This window comes from Diadema antillarum, unplaced genomic scaffold (genome assembly GCF_040938485.1).
Source record: "Diadema antillarum isolate AM-2024a unplaced genomic scaffold, OU_Dant_1.0 seq00000620_RagTag, whole genome shotgun sequence".
NCBI lineage: Eukaryota > Metazoa > Echinodermata > Echinoidea > Diadematoida > Diadematidae > Diadema > Diadema antillarum.
This window is the reverse complement of record NW_027271543.1, coordinates 2,224,941-2,246,187: the sequence shown is the minus strand read 5'-3', so window position 1 is coordinate 2,246,187 and position 21,247 is coordinate 2,224,941. Positions and strand designations below refer to the sequence as shown.

General features: G+C 40.6%; 1 protein-coding gene across 1 annotated transcript; it reads right to left on the bottom strand.

The window, feature by feature from the left end:
- Positions 1-3,676: 3,676 nt before the first annotated feature.
- Positions 3,677-21,017, bottom strand: LOC139736066 (DNA repair protein complementing XP-A cells homolog). Its single transcript, XM_071646814.1, has 7 exons — positions 21,014-21,017; positions 20,087-20,282; positions 12,936-13,057; positions 7,458-7,563; positions 6,781-6,946; positions 4,355-4,472; positions 3,677-3,828 (listed from the first exon to the last, which is right to left on the bottom strand). Exons 1-7 carry the CDS (start codon positions 21,015-21,017, stop codon positions 3,677-3,679), a joined length of 864 nt encoding a protein of 287 aa, XP_071502915.1.
- Positions 21,018-21,247: the final 230 nt, after the last annotated feature.

Sequence of the window (21,247 nt, the reverse complement as noted above, 5' to 3'; positions counted from 1 at the left end):
CTTACTGCATTACTTCTTAATGCCTTATGCCTTAATGCCTTAATGCTTAATCTTACCTCTATCAAAATGGGTTGGATGTATTACACACCTAATTCTAAAACCATACTTCACACAGTTGCAGCTAAACAGAGGTGATACTGTATAAGCTGTTACTTTCGCAAGGGTTTAATTTTTGTGAATTTCGTGAATCACTGTTGGACCGCGAATTCAACAACACGCGAAAATATCACCATGAGCTAGGTTATTAGTAAACTTACATAGAGCCTCGGTGTCAATTCACGAAAAAAAAACCTTGCGAAAATGTCTATGACCTGCTCATCCGCGAAAATTGTATGCGAAAATTGTATGCGAAAATTACAGCTTATACAGTATGGATATACTTATTCTACACAGTCTTCATTACTATGTTTTTTAACCTTCTTGGAAGGTTCATTTAAGAATCAGATATCCAGCTTACAATATTTAACTAACAAGTTTCAGCATAATGATGTCTGTTTGCTAGGCACCTTGAACTCCTAAAGCACCATAGACTGAAGTTTACTGTATGACTCTTATCAATATAACGGGTACATTAACATGGGCCATGGAATGTTTTTAAATGTGTAAGGGAGGGGGCGGGAGGTCTGTGAGCCAATGGGGGGGGGGGGGGGGAATTTCAATGGTAAATGGAAGACACTGCCACTTTGACCCCGTTTACAGTGAGTGAAAAGGCCAGCCTCGGCCGCGGCCGCGAGCCCGGCCTTCATTTCACTGTACACGCGCAAAAGGCCAAATGCGGTACCAAAATCGCCCGCGCATTTGGCCAAGCTCTGGAGGTAGTCTCGGCCGCGGCCGAGCCTGGCCTTTTCTCACTGTAAACGCAAACTGGGCCAAGTGCGGTACCAAATTTAGTCTGGCTTCCAGACCCTCTGCCCGTACTATTTCACTATTCAGGATATTAACGCCCTCAATGTAGAAAACTAGTATAGTTCTAAGGTGGTTTTGTCCTGCAGAGGTCTTTGCCTTTGGCAAAGGTGGCGACTTTGTCGCCACGGAGTCCAGTTGGCAAAGGGTCTGGAAACCAGACTATACCACATTGCGACCGGCGCGCGCCCTCCCAATAATAGTGTTTGTCTACAAGCAGAGCGCAACTACGAAAAAATATTGAAAGGTTTGAATTAAAAGCCCGGGCCGAGCCCGGCACTGTAAACGGACAAAATTGCGGGGCCGAGTACCGCAATTGAGGCCGGGCTCTGCCGCGGCTCGGCCCGGCCCTGCACTGTAAATGGGGTCTGAGACTCAGCTGATAAATGTCTCATGTATTTCAAGCGAAATGAACATATTTTTTTTTTTCTTGAACTCATCTTATATTCCACTCCATCACTTTGCAACATTGCCTCAGCAAAACATTTATTGCCTTTGAATACATGGAAAAAAATGGGACTTTTTTGTCTTCAAGGTAATTTTTTTGCTTATTCGACTTCGACTCACAAGAACCTTACTGTATATAACTTGTGTGCTTCATATGCATGCATTGCCCGTTCCTTTGAAGAGTATCCAACCCCCTTACCAATTCATCAGCCATTCATTAAGCACCATGCATAAAAAGATCTTTTCAGGCAGGTAGTAGATTGGCCGAATATCATTTTTATTCTCTTATTACCTCTTACTCAAATGTGAGTAAGTAGCTTAACCCTACATGTAATCAGGCCGGGCTTTTTTGGCTATGATAAACCCCCTCACCCCCATCAATCTGTAATTCTAATCAATTCATTATGCAAATGAAGCCCAAGATCTTATTTTAGTCAAATTAAAAGCATTGGGAGTCTATTTTTTTTTCTTTTTGGTTCATATATCTGTTTTAACATACTCAACAATTGTACATGATAAAAATTTACAGAAGTCATTTGCACCCTTATATATCTTATTCTTTTCAGAATTTCTTATGTAATTCTTTGTTTTTCGACTTCTGTTTTTACTGTTTTTCTTTTAACAGCAACTTTTCTTTTATCAGAATGCACTCTACAAGCCTAACTTTTCAGCATTCCTCCCCATTTCCAACATTTTTGTATACTTACAATTTTTCTGTAAACTTATCCTTTATTTTGTATTATGATGAAATCTATGCACTTGTATTCAATTTCTGTAATATATGTATATGTTTCTGTTGGAAATGAAAAATAAATGAATGAATGAATGAATGAATGAACTGTCACTGACCACTTTTCTACCACAACTAGCATAAAATTAATCAATTAAAGTGATTAATAGTAAATATAATCAGGTTTTAATGAGTTTCATGACAGAGCACTTTTTTCCATAGGAAATGTACACAAAATCTCAAAATTGTGCCTATTTTGGGGCGACAAGCAGTTACAAAAATGGGTGCAGCTTCAAAAGTAAGCGCAGACATTGCAAATTATTTGGTCTCAAAAGTTGCATGAGACTTGTACAAAGAAAGTCAAGAAGCCTTGTGATGAGGCCTTCTCATGTTACAGAATTGTAGCGCAAAACATTGAGTGGGGGTGGATTCCACCTCCCCCCCCCCCCCTGAAGTTCATTTAAGTGAAACCATTATCTTCAGTCCCTACTGATTTGAGGTAATCAAGGTTGACAGTACTTTACATATATCACTGCGGCAATATTCTGAGTTGTGGTCAAATGCTTCATCTATTACAACGAAAGCCTTCAAAGGCACTACATGGTGTTACAAGCTGGACATACTAGGATGTACTCTCCCACACTTGGATTCTCCACTAAAAGCTGTGAATTCTAGCTCACATCCTGCTGATTTTCCCAGGCTTGCCTCCTTATCTGTGACTGCCAATCCCGCAATCTGTAAGCCAGTCTCTTCTCCTTTCTGATGACTGAGTTAGCAGTGCTATTTCATGAGCATGCCTACAAAAGTGAAAGAAAAAAGTAAAAGAGTGAGAAAGAGAAAAAACTAAAATTAACTCAACCTGTACTTCTCAACTATCAACAGCAAGCTCCAATGAAAGAGTGAAGTGGTGAAACCCCATCCCCCAAATTTATTAAGAATTAGTGCACATGTCACTCCATACAATAGGACTTCATTAATTAAACATTTGTCTATATGCCTCTTCTTTCTTTTTGTCTTTTCTTAATTGTCATTGTATTCACTTTTGAGTTTCTAATTCTTAAATCAGGCAAGGTTTTCTCACCAATGATTTAATCAAATACATGAAAAAACAATTAAGAATAGTTGATTGACAGGTAGCATGTGAATTGCAGATTGCAGATTTTGTTATAAACAGGCCATATATGAGGTGCCTTACAAGCTACTAGCTACAAATGCTGAGGGCCACTGGACTCACATCATTTTTATCAGTTCACATCATTTCAATGGATCCACAGATATTTGATTTTGTGGTACAATTCTTTGGACCTCAAAGCTGAAATCCACATGTGTCCTACATTCTGCAGTTTTCTGCTATTTTCCTGCCTTTTCTATGAATATCAAACTGTTCATCCTGTGTAAGATTTCATTGAAATTTTTATTCTGTTACATTAATCTCAAGACAGCTTTTCCTTCTGCAGACAGCTTATTAGGAGCCTGAAAAAAAATGTTCTCACGCAATTTCTATAAAATCATGATATACCACCAGCCTTATATATATATCTGTCCCTCTTCCGACTGGCGACATTTCATCATCTTTCTTCACCTTCTTTCATGGTCCTACATCTTCTCATAGCTGACCACGTGTCCACATTCTGTGCACTTCTTGCTGTACATGTCTTCCTCCTCGTCGTAAGTCTCAGCCCCATAGGTATGCTGGTGTGTACTGAGGTCTTTGGTCCACATGCTAGTGCGTACTGCTCTCCTCAGCTCTGGTGACAGCCAAATAACATAGTTTACCTCTCTTAGCTACCAGGTAATGAGTTTTCTTTCACAAATACATTCCCAGTGGATTAAGCGTTCAATCATAAGAAAATTTCCTCTAAAGTGGACAGCTACGATATGCTCAACATGATTCTAATTTATGGAATGATAGAGGTTTAACTAAATGGGTCTGTTACTAAAAACTAAAGAGAATTTTAAGTTACACATGTTTTCACAAATCAGTGATACCTTGGTCTAATTTTTGATGAACCTCTCTATTTCTGTTCGGCTACTTTACAATACATCAAAGCCCACATGAACCTGGCAGGGAATTCCACTTTAAGAACAATACAGTGCTGTTCAATCTTCTAACATCTTGAACCACTGATGGAATAAAGGTGAAAAGCTTTTTGACACTTTGCTGATTTTTGTCTTTCATTTCTTGTGACAAGATCACTGCCTCACCTAAAATGCATGAAAATACCTCAGCTTGAGTAAATTAAGTGCAAGTGTAAGTCAATATTGCAGTCATACCTTTGACCTTTTTGTCATATTTCTTCTGCTTCTGCTTCTCCCTGTTAAGAATCCTCTGTTCTCTAGCCTCCTCCAGAGATGCTTCATCTCCCCAAACTTCCAGGGCTCGCTTCTCAACCTTAATAACGAGAAGAGCATATATATATATATATACCCCCATTCAAACTAGAGTTTTTGTGTCAAGAAATGTCCTGTGGAATGTGAATATACGTACAAGTATTCTAGTGCTATATGTCTAAATGATCATACGTTCATATGTGGTGTGAACATGCAACATTACATGACAGAGTGGTTTGAGCATTGTTTTCTATGGATATCACATATAACATGTAAATCAATCTTTCACTGGCAATGAATGTGATATAAGGTTTTAAGAATGCTAACAACTCAACATGTCTGAAAGAAGCCCATGTTTTGTGAAAGCTCACTGCTGATTGCCTTTTCAGCATCATTCTTCTGTGATCACAGGGACAGTTTGCCATATAAAACAAGATTCAGCTGTCTGTCTATGGACATTAAAAGATGTAACCGTTGCTACCATGTAACATACTTCCATCTGGAACCATTCTGTTTTTCCCCTCCAGATGTAAACATCTTTATGGTTATTAAGAATGAACAAAAAATGTGAAAAAATGGAAATACTTAAGCAGACGGGTGCCACCCTCAAAAGGGGGCTAAAAGACAACTGACAAATTCTACTCCAAAATCAAACAAAAGCATATGATACTAATCATGAAACTAGTAGTGATAACACTTATGATAATAGTGTTGATGATGACCAAAATGATTATGGTGATGATGATGATCATCATCATAATCATCACCACAACAACAACAACAACAACAACAACAACAATAAGATGAAGAAGAAGAAGAAGAATGGCAACAACAACAAAATTAAAAAGGAAACATGATCATAAAAACAATATACAGGCCTGTGGGAGATGAGACAATTGTCATACTGGTTTGAAAACAAGAGACCCGCCGGTCTAGCGCTCACCTGAGTATCGCAAGTTCACCTTTCACGCAGTCACTACTCTAAATTATTCATAGCTCTACCAAAATTTGACGAGGCATTCTCAAGTGGAAGATGAAAATGTACAATAAGGGCCCAATTTTTTCAAGATTCCTTAATTTGGGGGAATTGGGGCCCCCTGGGGCCCTCTGGGTGGGGCATGGTGCCCAGTTTGATAAATTGAGATCCTGACCACCTAGGGATGCTACCTGCCAAGTTTGACAAAAATCCATCATGAGGTTTTCAGGAAGAAGATGAAAATGTACAATTCAGGCCCCCATTTGGACCCTTCCAACCACCCCCCCCCCCACCCCCAAGAGGGGCACCCCTGGATCTCCTATGAACAAACTTGAAACTACAGTCATTAATGTACTCACTCATAGTATTATCTCAGCTCTATAACTTCTGATTCTAGAGAAGATTTTTAAAGATTCCTTCATTTGGGGGGTTTGGGCCCCCTGGGGGCCCCCTGGGCGGGGAATGGTGCCCATATTAACAAATTGAGATCCTAACCCCCTAGGGATGCTACCTGCCAAGTTTGGTGAAAATGGGTCATGGGGATCTCAAGAAGAAGATAAAAATGTACAATTTAGGCCCCATTAGGACCCCTCCTCACCCCCCCCCCCCCCCCCCCTCCCTGGGTCCCAAGGGGGGCACCCCTGATTCTGCCATGAACAAACTTGAAACTACAGTCATCAATGTGCTAACTCATAGTATTAACCTAGCTCTATCACTTCTGGTTCTAGAGAAGAAGATTTTTGCGGATTCCTTAATTTTGGGGGGTTTGGGCCCCCTGGGGGCCCCCTGGGTGGGTCATGGTGCCCATTTTAACAAATGGAGTTCCTAACCCCCTAGGGATGCTACCTGCCAAGTTTGGTGAAAATGGGTCATGGAGTTCTCAAGAAGAAGATGAAAATGTACAATTTAGGCCCCATTAGAACCCTTCCCCACCCCCCTCCCCTGGGTCCCAAGGGGGGCACCCCTGATTCTGCCATGAACAAACTTGAAACTACAGTCATCAATGTACTATCTCATAGTATTAACTTAGCTCTATCACTTCTGGTTCTAGAGAAGAAGATTTTTACAGATTCCTTAATTTTGGGGGGTTTGGGCCCCCCTGGGGGCCCCCTGGGTGGGGCATGGTGCCCATTTTAACAAATTGAGTTCCTAACCCCCTAGGGATGCTACCTGCCAAGTTTGATGAAAATCGGTCATGGGGTTTTCAAGAAGAAGATGAAAATGTAAAAAGTTTACGCACGACGCACGACGGACGACGGACGACGGACGACGGACGACGGACGACGCACGACGGACGACGGACGCTGGACGAAGGGCGATCGCAATAGCTCACTTGAGCCTTTGGCTCAGGTGAGCTAATAAAATGGGGGGGGGGGTTAGAAATGTAACACACCTGCGATTTTAGAAACAGTTTCATCTCCCCCCATCGGATGTTGTGCGGGTTTTTCCTTGTGATGAACTTGAGGGCTGGTTCCCTCTTGTCAAAGTCTGCATCCTTCATCAGGTAGGTGTTCCTTGCATCAGTCTTGGTGATGAGTTCGTGCTTCTCATCCAGATCTCTGAAGGGAATGAAGGCAGTATATATGTCAGATGTTTAACCCTCTGATTACATTTATAAAGCAAGGTGATGTTCGCAATGGCAGGCTAAAAAGGGATGGGAGCAAGGAGCTTGAAAATTTTACATTCAATATTAAAATCAACTGATCAGTCATAAGAGGTATACTCTGTTGTATAAAGCTATACATAGATAATCTAGTGTTACCCATGATAATCATGTTGTGTTATTTAGTGTTCAAGAGGCTAGAAATGGTGTGCAATAATAGGGAGCTTTAGCAGGGGAGACCTATGAAATATTATCATATGAAGACACAAAAGCAAACTGTTTTTAAATGTTTGAAGAGCACACTATTATATTTGATAAGCTAAAGTTATATTACCTTTATTACTTTCATTACATTATAATGACAATGTAATATACATTTAAACCACAGTTTTAGGGGTTAACAAGCTCTTTCAAGCTAATCTGAAGAGCAAAATAAGGCTGAGACATAGATGTTATCTGTTTCTCACTTGCACTCATCACAAACTGGATGATCAAAGTGTTTGAAGAGGTAGGAATCCTGAAAAGCCCGCCCACATTCTTCACAGCGAAGTCCAGCTCCTCCCAGAATTGGTCCTAAAAACATATAAAAATACCAACTATAATGTCAATTCTTTTCTGCATTGAAGGTTGAAGGAAAAATCGAAAAATCTGTCCTCATCAGCCAATCAGAGAAATATGTGGCAAGTGAAAGTGCAGGGGAAGAGACAAAAATCTGACTGTCATAGATTCAGCTTTGTTTACTTAGCATCTTTTACTCACAGAATTTCAGCATCTATTGACAGAGATATCAGATATGTGGGACATAGAAAAATAGAAAATTTAAATGAGAACTTACCTGTTTGAAATTTAAATTGTATTTTATGAGGAAGGCGAAGGAAGAGACTACGATGCATAAAGAGTAATAATAGGAGAGCCCGCACGCGCGTCCAGCAATATTAGTAGCTCCGAAAAATGTGAATACCAATACCAGCAGTCATCCTACTGCTATTGAGAACTACCTGAGATTATGAAGAAGGGTGGGAGAGGAGGGACTGTAGTCTCTTCCTTCGCCTTCCTCATAAAATACAATTTAAATTTCAAACAGGTAAGTTCTCATTTAAATTTTCTATTTTATTTCGGAAGTCTCGAAAGAGACTACGATGCATAAAGAGTAATAATAGGAGACTTTGAAGCTGGTAGTCACATTTTTTGGCCACACAGAACTGTGCCAATGACCATAATTACCACAAGGGGTACAATGTATGGCTTTACCTTTTATAATAATACTGCATGGCTGAAACCCCTATTCTCATTCCTGAGGGGTTTCGCGTAATATGTTTGAAATGTCTTCTCGTTACTCCAGCCTGCCTGTGCCAAAATCTCATGTACAGGCAGATCTTTCCTCTGGGCAGCAGACGCTGAGGCTGCTCTCGTGGAGTGTGCCGAGAACAAGCTGGTGTCAATCCCAGCTTCTGTCATAACTGTCTTAATCCATCGTGACAAAGTTTGGGTAGAAACCCTGTGATACGGTTTACAAAAACTTATTAACAGATACTTTTGGTCCTTCCTAATGATCTGAGTCCTTCTCAGATACTCTCGAAGGTATCGTACAATGCAAACTCGTCTGTCTGGAGGGTACGCTCTTAGGCTAACGACTTGGCCTGTATTACCAGGTCTGTGGTGCTTTAACAAGTCATCAATGACGAAATTGACAGAGTTGTCTTTGAATGTCATCTTGTCTATTCTCAAAGCATTCAATGTCTGCACCCGCTGTGCTGAGAGAAGCGCTAATAACATTGTCACTTTCAACGTTAGCTCTTTCAAACCCAATTCACCTGCAGGTGATTTCCTTCTCAGATAGTTGAGGACAGTTCTAACGTCCCACACCTCCGTGTAGCGTGGTCTGGGGGGTCGTAGGTGAAAGACTCCCTTCACAAATCTAGTTATTAGAGGATGAGTGCTTATGGAAAACGAACTGTCTGTGAGTGTCAGAAAAGAAGCCAGTGCACTTCTAGCAGAGTTTATAGTACCGTAGCTGGCTCCCTTATGGAACAAGTCTGAAAGAAATTCTAGTGCCCATTCCGATGAGGTCTGGAGATAGTTAATGTTGTTGGCAGTGCAGAAAACTTTCCATTTGCTGATGAAGCTATGATATTGCTGTCGTGTAGATTTCCTCCAAGAAGCTACGATGACCTTGACGGTCCCTGCACTCAATCCCTGCGACCTGAAGGGTTGGCTGAAAGCCTGCAACAGAGCAAATCCAAATGTTTGTGTAAGGGGTGGGGCATAAAAGACACAGGTTGAACAAGAAGTTGTGCATGTCTACATAGGACAAGTGGTTTTTCAGTCAGCATGTCCTGAAGTGCTGGGAACCATGATTGTGTAGGCCAGTTTGGTACTATCAACAACCCTGTGGCTTTATCTGCCCTTATCTTTTGCAGACATTTAGGGATAAGGCAGAAGGGAGGGAAAGCATAGAACCATAATGGACCCCAATCCACTGTAAATGCATCTACATTCTCTGCCGAAGGATCAGGCTGCCAAGTGATATACCTGGGTAGCTGTGCATTAAGTCTGGAAGCGAAAAGATCGATTTCAGGGAGGCCGAAATGTTCTACCACTTCAGTAAATTGGGTTTTGTTAAGCATCCACTCTGTTCGATCATTAAACTTCCTTGACATGAAGTCTGCTGTGGTATTGAGCCGTCCTGGCAAGTAGGCGGCTGTGATCCAAATCTGTCTTTCAATACACCATTCCCAAATATAATGTGCCAAATTGTTGCATTCCTGGGATCTGAAGCCCCCCATATTGTTGATATATGAGACTGCAGTTGTATTATCCATTCTAATGAGAACATGAACATTTCTCAGGTTAGAGCAAAAGGACTTCAATGCCAATCCTGCTGCAAGGGTTTCTAGATAATTTATCTCATTGTTAACAGCCTTTTCTCTTTCCACTTCATTCCATCGTCCCCCTATGTTTGTGCACATGTCTGTTGCTCCCCAACCAGACCCACTAGCATCAGTGCGCAATTCTATTGTATGCCTGGGTCTGTCGATAGGATTAGAGGTGTACTGTATGTGATCAATCCACCACTTAAGTTCCTGTTTGGCTCTACTAGACAAGCTCATTTTCCTATCAAAATGACCTTTATTGGCCTTCAATGCCAAAATCTTCTCTTTTTCCAAGATTTTGTAGTAGAGGGGCCCATATTGGGCTGCAGGAAAGGTAGCAATCAGTTTCCCTATTACTCTAGCCACTTCTCGGATAGAGGATTCTGTGGCATGCAACAGACTTGTGCACTCAGCAGTGATATCTTCCTTCTTAGATTCAGGAAGAGTAACTGTCATGTTCACAGAGTTAAGGACAAATCCCAAAAAGGTGATTTCTTTAGTGGGTTTTAACACTGATTTAGTCTGATGGACAAGAAACCCCAAGTCTTCGAGGAGATCAGTCGTAGCATTGACTGCTCTTTGAGTGCTAGCCTCACTCTTCCCAATAATGATAGCATCATCAAGGTATCCCACTACCATGTGACGTGCTCTTCTCAGATGAGCAAAAACCGGTTTGAGAAGCTTTGTGAACAAACGCGGTGCTGTACTAAGCCCGTTTGGCAGTGCGCAATATTGCCAAAGTTTGCCCTGCCACACAAATCGCAGGTATTTCCTATCCTGCGGATCAACTGGTACTGAATAGTAAGCATCCTGAAGGTCGACTGAGGCTAGCAAGCAATCTGGTGTAATAAATTGCGTTGCTGTATGGATGGAATCCATTTTGAAATGCTGATAGACTAGGCTTTTGTTCAACTCTGAGAGGTCAAGAATGACCCGAAGGCTGCCATTCTTCTTAGGGCGGGTAAAAATGTTCGAGATGAACTCCCCCACTTCATGTGAACAAGGTTCAATAACATTCTTGGCTGCCAGTGAATCAATTTCAGCTTGGATATTGGCCAAATCTTCATTCTTTACTTTGAACTGAACCAAAGGATTAACCCTTTCAGGTGGAAAACATTCAGGCTTGAATTCAAGTTTATAGCCATTCACAGCTTGTAGTACTGTGGGATCTGAAGTTAACTTCTCCCAATTACATGCATGAAGCCTCAGTCGACCTCCAACTGGATGGTCATTTACACATGAAGTGGTAGGTCTAGATTCTATAGATCTAGTAAATTGAGGAGTAGATCTAGAATACCGTTCTTCTAGATAAGGTACATGTAGAAATGCATCATGGTCAGTTACTGACATGTCAAATGAGCAATATGTTGAATCTATATCTCCTACCTCTTCAGAGGCGGGCTGTTGGGTTACTTGTTGTGGGGAGTCTTGCTTCTGGCCTGTGGATGAGCTCTGCTCTGTGGCCGTTGCTGTGGGGGAGGTCGCGACTTCCCCTGGTAGCGCTGGTCTAAAAAAGGACGATTTGCCGTTCCATGCACGAAGCGTGAGGCTGCAGCGCTACGCGAGCCCGTCCAGCCCGCATCGCGAGCCTGCCGGCGAGCTCCGCTGTTGAAGGGCCGTCTGTACGGATGGAAAGAACCGCTCGGACGAGAAGTATGTTTCTGCTGGGTCCTCATGACCCCAGCAGAGGCCTTATGTTGTTCTTTTAGATCTTTCATCTGTCTTGTGAGATCATCACCAAACAACAGCTGCGTGACTGGTGTAGAAGGCTTACAGAGATGCACGTATTCCGAGTTGATGTCCGGCTTAATCAGCTCCTTCCGCACGCAATTCAGTTCAAAGTGCGCATTACTCAATAGAGCAAGTGCGTCTTGCTGAGACTCGGAGATATCTCGCGCGTCGAGAGAGCGAAGAAGAGCCCCAATACCGCGAGTCAGACATTTCTGCACTCGCTGTAGTTTCAAATCACGATTACGCGTGACGGACTGCAAGTGTTCCCAAATGGGAGCGTTCACTTTAGGTGTATCGAGGTGGGGGCAGTTGCTCGGTGGGGGGTATTTTTCAACCGTTTCCTCGATGGCTTTATCTTCTAGTTTGTTGCCAATAAAGTAGTTCACCGATTTTGCGATTTCCTCGTCAACTGCCTCCCCAATCCCGAGGGGGATAGCATACTTGGCTGCCAACTGTGGTAGCTGTGCAGCAGGGGGAACCTCTTCCACCCCTTCGTCAAAATCGAACGGTCCATCACGCTCTGCGTCTTCAGACGTAGACGTATCAAAATCGTCCCCAACAAAATGGCGGACGTTAGTAGGCAAGCGGGAAAATTCCTCCGCTGTAGATTTCGATGTAGACGCGCCTGTATGTACCACAGCGGCACGGCTAGTGGTTTTATCATGCGATTGGGGAAGGTGTTTCACCACTTCGGCGAGGAGATTTTCAAGTTTGTCTAGACGAGAACTAACGTCCCCGGAGGTAGACGCCCGATCCTCGGAAGGGGCTTCCGATACCGTATGAGGAGCTTTTTTGGGAATTTTCTTCATCGTCTTCTTCCCTGAATCTTGAGCCTTTCCGATGCTCACATTCTTCTGTACGTGCGCCGTACCGGCATCGCCGGAGGGAGGCGCTGGTGGTGGTAACTCTGACTTCGTGGCACAGACCTCCTGTCCACGTGTAGCACGTAAAGCGAAGGATGGATCGTGCTGCTCTTTCGAGCTCATATTTATCGAACCAACGTAACGTTTAGGCTCGAAAGATGCGTCAAAACACTTCTCAGTAGGTTCCGGATGACCGGCGAAGCAAAATATTCTTGCGAGAAGGAAAATTCCGGCGATGAATTTATGGAAAAATTTCAAACCGCGGAGCTATGCAGGAGAACCTCCTGTCGGCTGGAACGAACACGAACGTATTGCTGGACGCGCGTGCGGGCTCTCCTATTATTACTCTTTATGCATCGTAGTCTCTTTCGAGACTTCCGAAATAAAATATATATTTTGAAGCAAATTTGTTATCGCTAGTAACTTTCCATAATGCTTCAAACACTCAAAATAAAGTATCAAGGTACAACCTACTTACCAGGTTCCTGAATAACTGTCACTTCTTGAGGTGTTTCATCCCCTTCCTCTAGGAGAAACCCCGCCCCAGTATCAATCACACGCCCCGTCCTCAATACTGGTTCAGACCTTCCTGATGCACCACTGCAACAAATTCATGGGTAGACATAAACAAGGAGAGCTCACACTCTAAAGACTGTATATCAAAAACTAGTAATTCTGAATACATTTCAAACATAAACGCATAATTTGATAGAGAGAGAGAGAGAGAGAGGGAGAGAGAGAGAGAGAGAAGCAGAGAAGTACAGAAAGTGTCATATAAACTACTCTTTATTGCAACTGCAGTCAATGTAATGACCAAGCACTGCACAATACCTTAAGAATAATTCTAAAGTATGAGGTTTTTCTTATAAAAATCAAGCTATAGGTGACTGGTGTTTGCAATTGTGCATTTTATAAAGTCATAACAGCTCACATTCAACTTGACATTGCATCCCTATAATTGCTGTTTCCCTGTTAAATATTTCAACAAGAATTGAGCAGTAATCCTGATTTGATTGTGACCATGCATCACAAAAACATCAAAAAGTCACCAGTCATGGATTTTAGTTAAGGGGAGATTTTGAAAGAGTAGACTCTTAGCTTTTAAAATTATGTATGTACTTGTAACTCAATAAAAATGGAATTTCTTGATCTATCTAAATAATTCAAAGAAAGTACACATTCTGGAAAAGTTTCTGAGAAAACAAGGAAAAGTAGAAATTACGCGGTGCGTAATATATGTCCCCGCCGGAAGTAGCATTTAGTAGCAAAATGTACAATATAGGTAAAAAATCAAGGTCAAAGGTCAAAATTCTGTGTAGAAGTTTTGAAGCTCTCACCTAGTGCCATCACATAAAGGAAACAGAATCGAAATCGGGTTAGAAATGGCGAAGGAGTAGCATTTTGTAGCCAATGTACAATATAGGTCAAAAATCAAGGTCAGAGGTCAAAGAAGTCAAAGGTCAAAATTCTGTGTAGAAGTTTTGAAGCCCTCACCTAGTGCCATCACATAAAGCAAACGGAAGTGAAATCGGGTTAGAAATGGCGAAGGAGTAGCATTTTGTAGCAAAATGAACAATACAGGTCAAAAATCAAGGTCAAAGGTCAAAGAAGTCAAAGGTCAAAATTCTGTGTAGAAGTTTTGAAGCCCTCACCTAGTGCCATCACATAAAGCAAACGGAATCGAAATCGGGTTAGAAATGGCGAAGGAGTAGCATTTTGTAGCAAAATGTACAATATAGGTCAAAAAATCAAGGTCAAAGGTCAAAGAAGTCAAAGGTCAAAATTCTGTGTAGAAGTTTTGAAGCCCTCACCTAGTGCCATCATATAAAGCAAACGGAATCGAAATCGGGTTAGAAATGGCGAAGGAGTAGCATTTTGTAGCAAAATGTACAATATAGGTCAAAAAATCAAGGTCAAAGGTCAAAGAAGTCAAAGGTCAAAATTCTGTGTAGACGTTTTGAAGCCCTTACCTAGTGCCATCATATAAAGCAAACGGAATCGAAATCGGGTTAGAAATGGCGAAGGAGTAGCATTTTGTAGCAAAATGTACAATATAGGTCAAAGGTCAAGATCAAAGGTCACGACTGAAATTCTGTGTAGAAGTTTCAAAGCTCCCATGTAGTGCTATCATATAAAGCAAACAGAATCAAAATTGGCTCATAAATGACAGAGAAGTAGCAAATTGAAGATTTTGATCACACACGGACGCACACACGGACACACGGACGGACACACGGACGGACGGACGGACGGACACACACACGTACGGAGCCCGTTTCATAGTCCCCTGCTAGAACTCGTTCGGCGGGGACAAAAAACCTTTTAGTCCAGGCGCAGGGACCCAGAAAAAATGACTTCGTTCAACCCACCCCGCAGAAAAGGTTTGACTGCATAGGGTGGTCGGTTGGACTCTCTGGAACACCCCTAGGTAGTATGTGATTCGAAATTGTGGTATCAATAAAATTTTACAGGCCATTTTAGTTGCGACAAGACCTTATTGTTCGAAAAAGAAACTGCGCACGCCAAGACTACTACACGCACCACTAGCACTGCTACAGGCGCCAGTGCCAGTGGTGCGTGTAGTAGTCTTAGCGCACGCAGACTTTTTCCTCGGCAAACAAGGGTTTTTGCCAGCAAACTCACGAGCTGAGGTCAGTGTAGTTTAGTTTCTAGCTGTTTTTATTTCGTGTATATTTTTTCCGAGTTGCAGCAAGCCGAGTGAGGTTGCATACCCAGTGATTGTGACCCCAAACCGTTCGGGCGTCGCAATCACTTGGTATGCGCCTTCGCTCGGCTTAGCACAATAAAGTGGGCTTCTACACATGCGCAAGCTGCAACTCGGAGAGATGAAAATGAAATAAAAACGACTAGAAACTAGACTTGGGTCGGTTACGGCTGGCACTGAAAATTACAACATAATCACAGTTTTTTGCAGTTATTTCATGAATAATTCCTCAAAACACCGTAAAACCATATATATAAGTGTTGCTAGAGATGTCAGCAAAACAATGGGATACATTGTAAGTTAAAATATTGTGCATGGTTACCAGATGTATACAGGTGATTGATAATCCAAAAAATGCCTCCAACTGCTGCAAACTTTGGTATTTTTTGTTCAGTTTTTTTTTTTGTAGATAGGTGAATTAAAAACAAACATTTCTATTGATTATTGTTCAAAAAAGTTTTTTTCCTGTTGCCATGGCAACCAGTAATATCCAATCAGGATTCAGTTGTCAATACTTAAGAACTAATGCCCATATTTTCAAAAAGCTCAATAAGCATGTCATTCTGCATAATTGTACCATTTACCGTACTTTTAACATATATTTGACTTCAAATTACAGGCAAATGTTGTTTCCACCAATGTATGGACACAAAATTCCCTTCAAAATCTATGTTAATACAGAGAGCAAAGCCGACGATATTCTGATATTAGCTTTTCAGAGTATATATTTACAGAGAAATGGTTATTCGAAACAACCTTGGAAGAGAGCAGAAGAAAGCAATTGATTGTTCTTGTTCTTAAAGGAAATTTATTCAAGAATGCAGATAAATTCCTTTCTAAAGAAGGAATATACATGTACACTGCATTATCCATCAATGGAATTAAAAGCATACTTTTTCGTTGGTAAGCTATATATATTTGGACAACTTGTGGTGATATTTCATAATCAAGTTCGAATTACCAATTCTTTGTTAAATATGAATTCAATTTTTCATTTCTTGTTAAGCCTGTTACTAGAGCTCACAGTGTGATGGATTGACTTTCAGTACTTCGTTATACATATATATATATATATACACAAGTATTTTAGCTTTATTTTCAACAAGTTTATTTGTGGATTGAGGTATTTGTGAATCAGGGTATTTTAAGGACGTCTCAGGGTCAGACAATTCAGACAATCAGACAACTTTCTGTCTCAAATATACCATCAGCATTTATGTTTGTACCACACCAGCGTGCGATAAAAGTGAAAAAAAAATATCTCGAGTGTAAATACTTTTTCGTGCTTTTCGTGGACTGTAAGTGCACGAAATTTGAATCATTCTGTTTGTTATAGGCTATATCTAAAGTGTAGATACATTTTTTGTGCTTTTCGTGGACTGTAAGTGCACGAAATTTGATTCATTCTGTCGATATAGAGTATCATTATTTGGACAACTTATGGTGATATTTCATAACCAAGTTCGAATCGTCAGTTCTTTGTTAGATATGAATTTCTTGTTATGCCTGTTACTAGAGCTCACAGTGTGACTGACTTTCAGTACTTTGTTATACATTACAGTACAAATTTTGTAACTTTTTTGTTCAACAATTTTATTTGTGGATCAGGGTATTTTAAGGACATTTCGGGCTCAGATAACTTTCTATTTTCCACAGTCATTTACAAGTTTGCCACAACAAAGTAGGATAAAGTAAAAAAAAAAATATCTGGAATCCAGACATGTTTGTTTATTTTGCCTTACGTGCTCATGATCACCCATTGTAGGTCGGGTCTTAACCCTATAGAGCCCAAGCTATTTTGACCCCTTCCAGGCCCAAGGGGGGGGGGGGGGGGGGGGGGGGGGGGGGGGGGGGGGCGGGGGGGCGGCACATTGTGCCCCCTACATAACTTCTTTATTATATGATGTATGACCGTCATATTTGGCACATGGGTAGAGCAACTCATGCTCTACATGACCCAACATTTCTCAAGGTTACCCACTGAGGGCACTATTTCCAAAAATATAAAAAATACATAGAAAATATGCTAAAATCATGTTTTTTCTTTCTATTTCTTTATCCCCAGTAAATATGTTGTTATTTTATATTAATCATTTTCATATTTACTACAAAGGAAGAGCAAGTCAACGTTGACTATTTGTTATGGTTGAAATTTCTCAAGGTCAACATGTGGGGGTGTAATTCATTACAATATAAAGAAATATATGAAACCTATTACGTATTGCTTGGAATGGGTGCATATATTTGTATCACATTTCATATTTCCAAAATACTGAAATTTTAAGTTTACAGATTGATATTATGATAAACAAATGATATTCCAGGCAAAGCTTGTGTGAAAATAACACAAAATAAAAAGGTAATCTTTGAAAAAATGCTGTATTTTCGATTATTTCTATTATATCTATTGTTTGATGCCTATGTTATATAGAAAATAAAGGAAATAATAAGAAGACCATTTCAGGGTAATTCTCAACCATAATTACTTCACATTTTTTTCCTTTAGCAAACTATAGCCAAGAAAACCCCAATTTCATCCATAATTATATTGTTAACTGAAATTGAAACAGAAAATCATACAAAATCTGACTAACATGGTTGTCAGTTTACGGTTGCTATAGCAAACAGGAATATCGGACATACCTAAATTATATATCAAAATGTTTGTAATAAGATTTTAGGAAAAGCCACCAAATTTGGTTGAAATCGGGTAAAGGGTTTAGGAGCGGCAAATGAAGATATGGTAGGGGGCACAATGTGCCCCCCCCCCCCTTGGGCTTTATAGGGTTAAACTACCCACCTCAACACTACAAAGTTAACCTGGATAAAACGGATAGGACCCCTAAGATTTTCCCTCATTCTCTCCTTAATAGCATTAATTCATTACTGCACGTTTTAATACAAATTTACATGTCATGACTTTTCATTTTATTTTTTCATTTTTAACCCTAGCTTACCAACGTAAAAGTACGCTTTTAATTCCATCGATGGATAATGCAGTGTACGTGTATATTCCTTCTTTAGAAAGGAATTTATCTGCATTCTTGAATAAATTTCCTTTAAGAACAAGAACAATCAATTGCTTTCTTCTGCTCTTTGCCAAGGTTGTTTCGAATAATCATTTCTCTGTAAATATATACTCTGAAAAGCTAATATCAGAATATCGTCGGCTTTGCTCTCTGTATTAACATAGATTTTGAAGGGAATTTTGTGTCCATACATTGGTGGAAACAACATTTGCCTGTAATTTGAAGTCAAATATGTGTTAAAAGTACGGTAAATGGTACAATTATGCAGAATGACATGCTTATTGAGCTTTTTGAAAATATGGGCATTAGTTCTTAAGTATTGACAGCTGAATCCTGATTGGATATTACTGGTTGCCATGGCAACAGGAAAAAAACTTTTTTGAACAATAATCAATAGAAATGTTTGTTTTTAATTCACCTATCTACAAAAAAAAAACTGAACAAAAAATACCAAAGTTTGCAGCAGTTGGAGGCATTTTTTGGATTATCAATCACCTGTATACATCTGGTTACCATGGTAACCATGCACAATATTTTAACTTACAATGTATCCCATTGTTTTGCTGACATCTCTAGCAACATATATATATATATATATGGTTTTACGACGTTTTGAGGAATTATTCATGAAATAACTGCAAAAAACTGTGATTGTGTTGTAATTTTCAGTGCCAGCCGTAACCGACCCCAGTCTAGTTTCTAGTCGTTTTTATTTCGTTTTCATCTCTCCGAGTTGCAGCTTGCGCATGTGTAGAAGCCCACTTTATTGTGCTAAGCCGAGCGAAGGCGCATACCAAGTGATTGCGACGCCCGAACGGTTTGGGGTCACAATCACTGGGTATGCAACCTCACTCGGCTTGCTGCAACTCGGAAAAAATATACACGAAATAAAAACAGCTAGAAACTAAACTACACTGACCTCAGCTAGTGAGTTTGCTGGCAAAAACCTTTGTTTGCCGAGGAAAAAGTCTGCGTGCGCTAAGACTACTACACGCACCACTGGCACTGGCGCCTGTAGCAGTGCTAGTGGTGCGTGTAGTAGTCTTGGCGTGCGCAGACTCTTTTTCGAACAATGAGGTCTTGTCGCAACTAAAATGGCCTGTAAAATTTTATTGATACCACAATTTCGACTCACATACTACCTGGGGGTGTTCCTGGAGGTCCCATCTACCACTCTGTGTGGTCAAACCTTTTCTGCGGGGTGGGTTGAACGAACTCCTTAATTAAGGCCCGTACAGGAATTAGCGCCTTGACTATTTGAAGTTTAGGGTCTTTTCAAGCACTTGATCTCACCCAGCTGCGCTATGTACATTGAATGAAAAAAAAGGATGTAAATCTCTGTGGCAACCACAATGAAGGGATTATCAGATGAGGCTGAAATTTTGCACACTTCTACGCTTGTTCTATTCTTGACAGATAATACCTTTAAACATAGTAGCACCATCTTTTCAAAAGTATCAATCTTGAAAATGATGAGTGTGTAAAGGGCTTTTAAGAAATGAAAAGGGACCTATGAGACATACTTAATCACACTATTCTACAAAAATGTATGAGTTTGTGTTGGTTTTGTGATGCATTTCCACCCTACCCTGCCTGCAATACTGGAGCCTGCATCAAGCAAGTACTAACTATGACGTTTGGATATACTTTTCAGATCAGGGTCCTGTTTCATAAAACTTGTTATCAGTGACAACTGCCACATTTCTATGACAGATTTGCTCTTAGCCAATCACATGCAAGGATTTCAGTAGCTTTTAACAACTATGGTAACTTGTCACTGATAACAAGTTTTATAAAACGGGGCCCTGTGTGTCAGCAAATTAAACCTGCTGTGTGTTACACTTTCAGAGAAGTCAGTTTCATCAAAATATTCACCTTTTGTCTCCTTTGCCCTCTGGGTAAGGCCTGGCAGAGAGTCTTGCCTGCCTCAGTAGCAATGCTCTCTGTCGATTCCTTTCTACTTTTGCTCTCTGCGCAGCTGAAAGTTTGGATTTATTGCTTGGAGACTCACTTGAGGCAGAGAAAGATGCATCAAACAGACTGGGTTCTGGATCCATGACAACACCACAGGCTGGGAATAGAGATGGAAAAGATGCACATATAATCATACATGTAGGCTTATGATATCTCTTGTACTGTAAAAGTGGATATTTTCGCGCGAATAGTTTTTCGCGTTCAGCGGGGTAAGAGGAGTTTCGCGTGTTTTTAATTCCGTGGACTCCAGACATTTGACTACTGGAACATATGGTCAGCAAAAATATGCGCGCGCTTATATTTCCACACTAGTTTCAGGTTGCGCGAAACGCGCGAAAATTTCAACACCACAAAAATTTATATGAAGATTCAAAACAGAGTCTTCTGAAGCAGATGCATCCAACATTGCATAAGGAGGTAGAACCATTGGCCCATTGGGCATGTTTTAAGTTACTGTAAAACAAGGAATTGCGTGAATTTTGCAAGCCAAGATTCGCAAAATTAAAATACACACAAAAGTTCTTGTTTACACTATAGTATATGCATTTAATGTAAGAGGCAACTCGCAAAAATTTCATGCTGTGGAAAGGCCGTTGGCTCCAATTCGCAAAAATTTAATGCTGCGAAAATATCATGTTTTACAGTACTTGTTTGCTGGTACCCTATATAGGTTTGCCTCTTTGCTTCACCTTCTTGAATTACTTAGTAAGTGGAGAGTGCATATCAAGTGCAGTCAGGGTACAGGTCAGGCTTTGACGAATTTCCTGTAATGTTTTTATTGGATGATTAAAATGAATTGAATTGAATTGAATTGAAAAAGTACCAGACCCATGGTCTTATCTAGCCTCTTTTACAATTATGTCTACTAGCTTAATAGTAGTACTGCTAACTAACGGCGCTATTCTAGTGCTAGAGAGGGCTACTGCCCTACAGGCTACAGCTATATATACTAGACTACTGTAAAACGAGAAATTTTTGAGTGCACTTTAATTTCTCCAATTTCACAACAGCCAAGATTCGCAGTTAATGCAAGCGAAAGTTAAGTTCTTGTCCTCACCAACA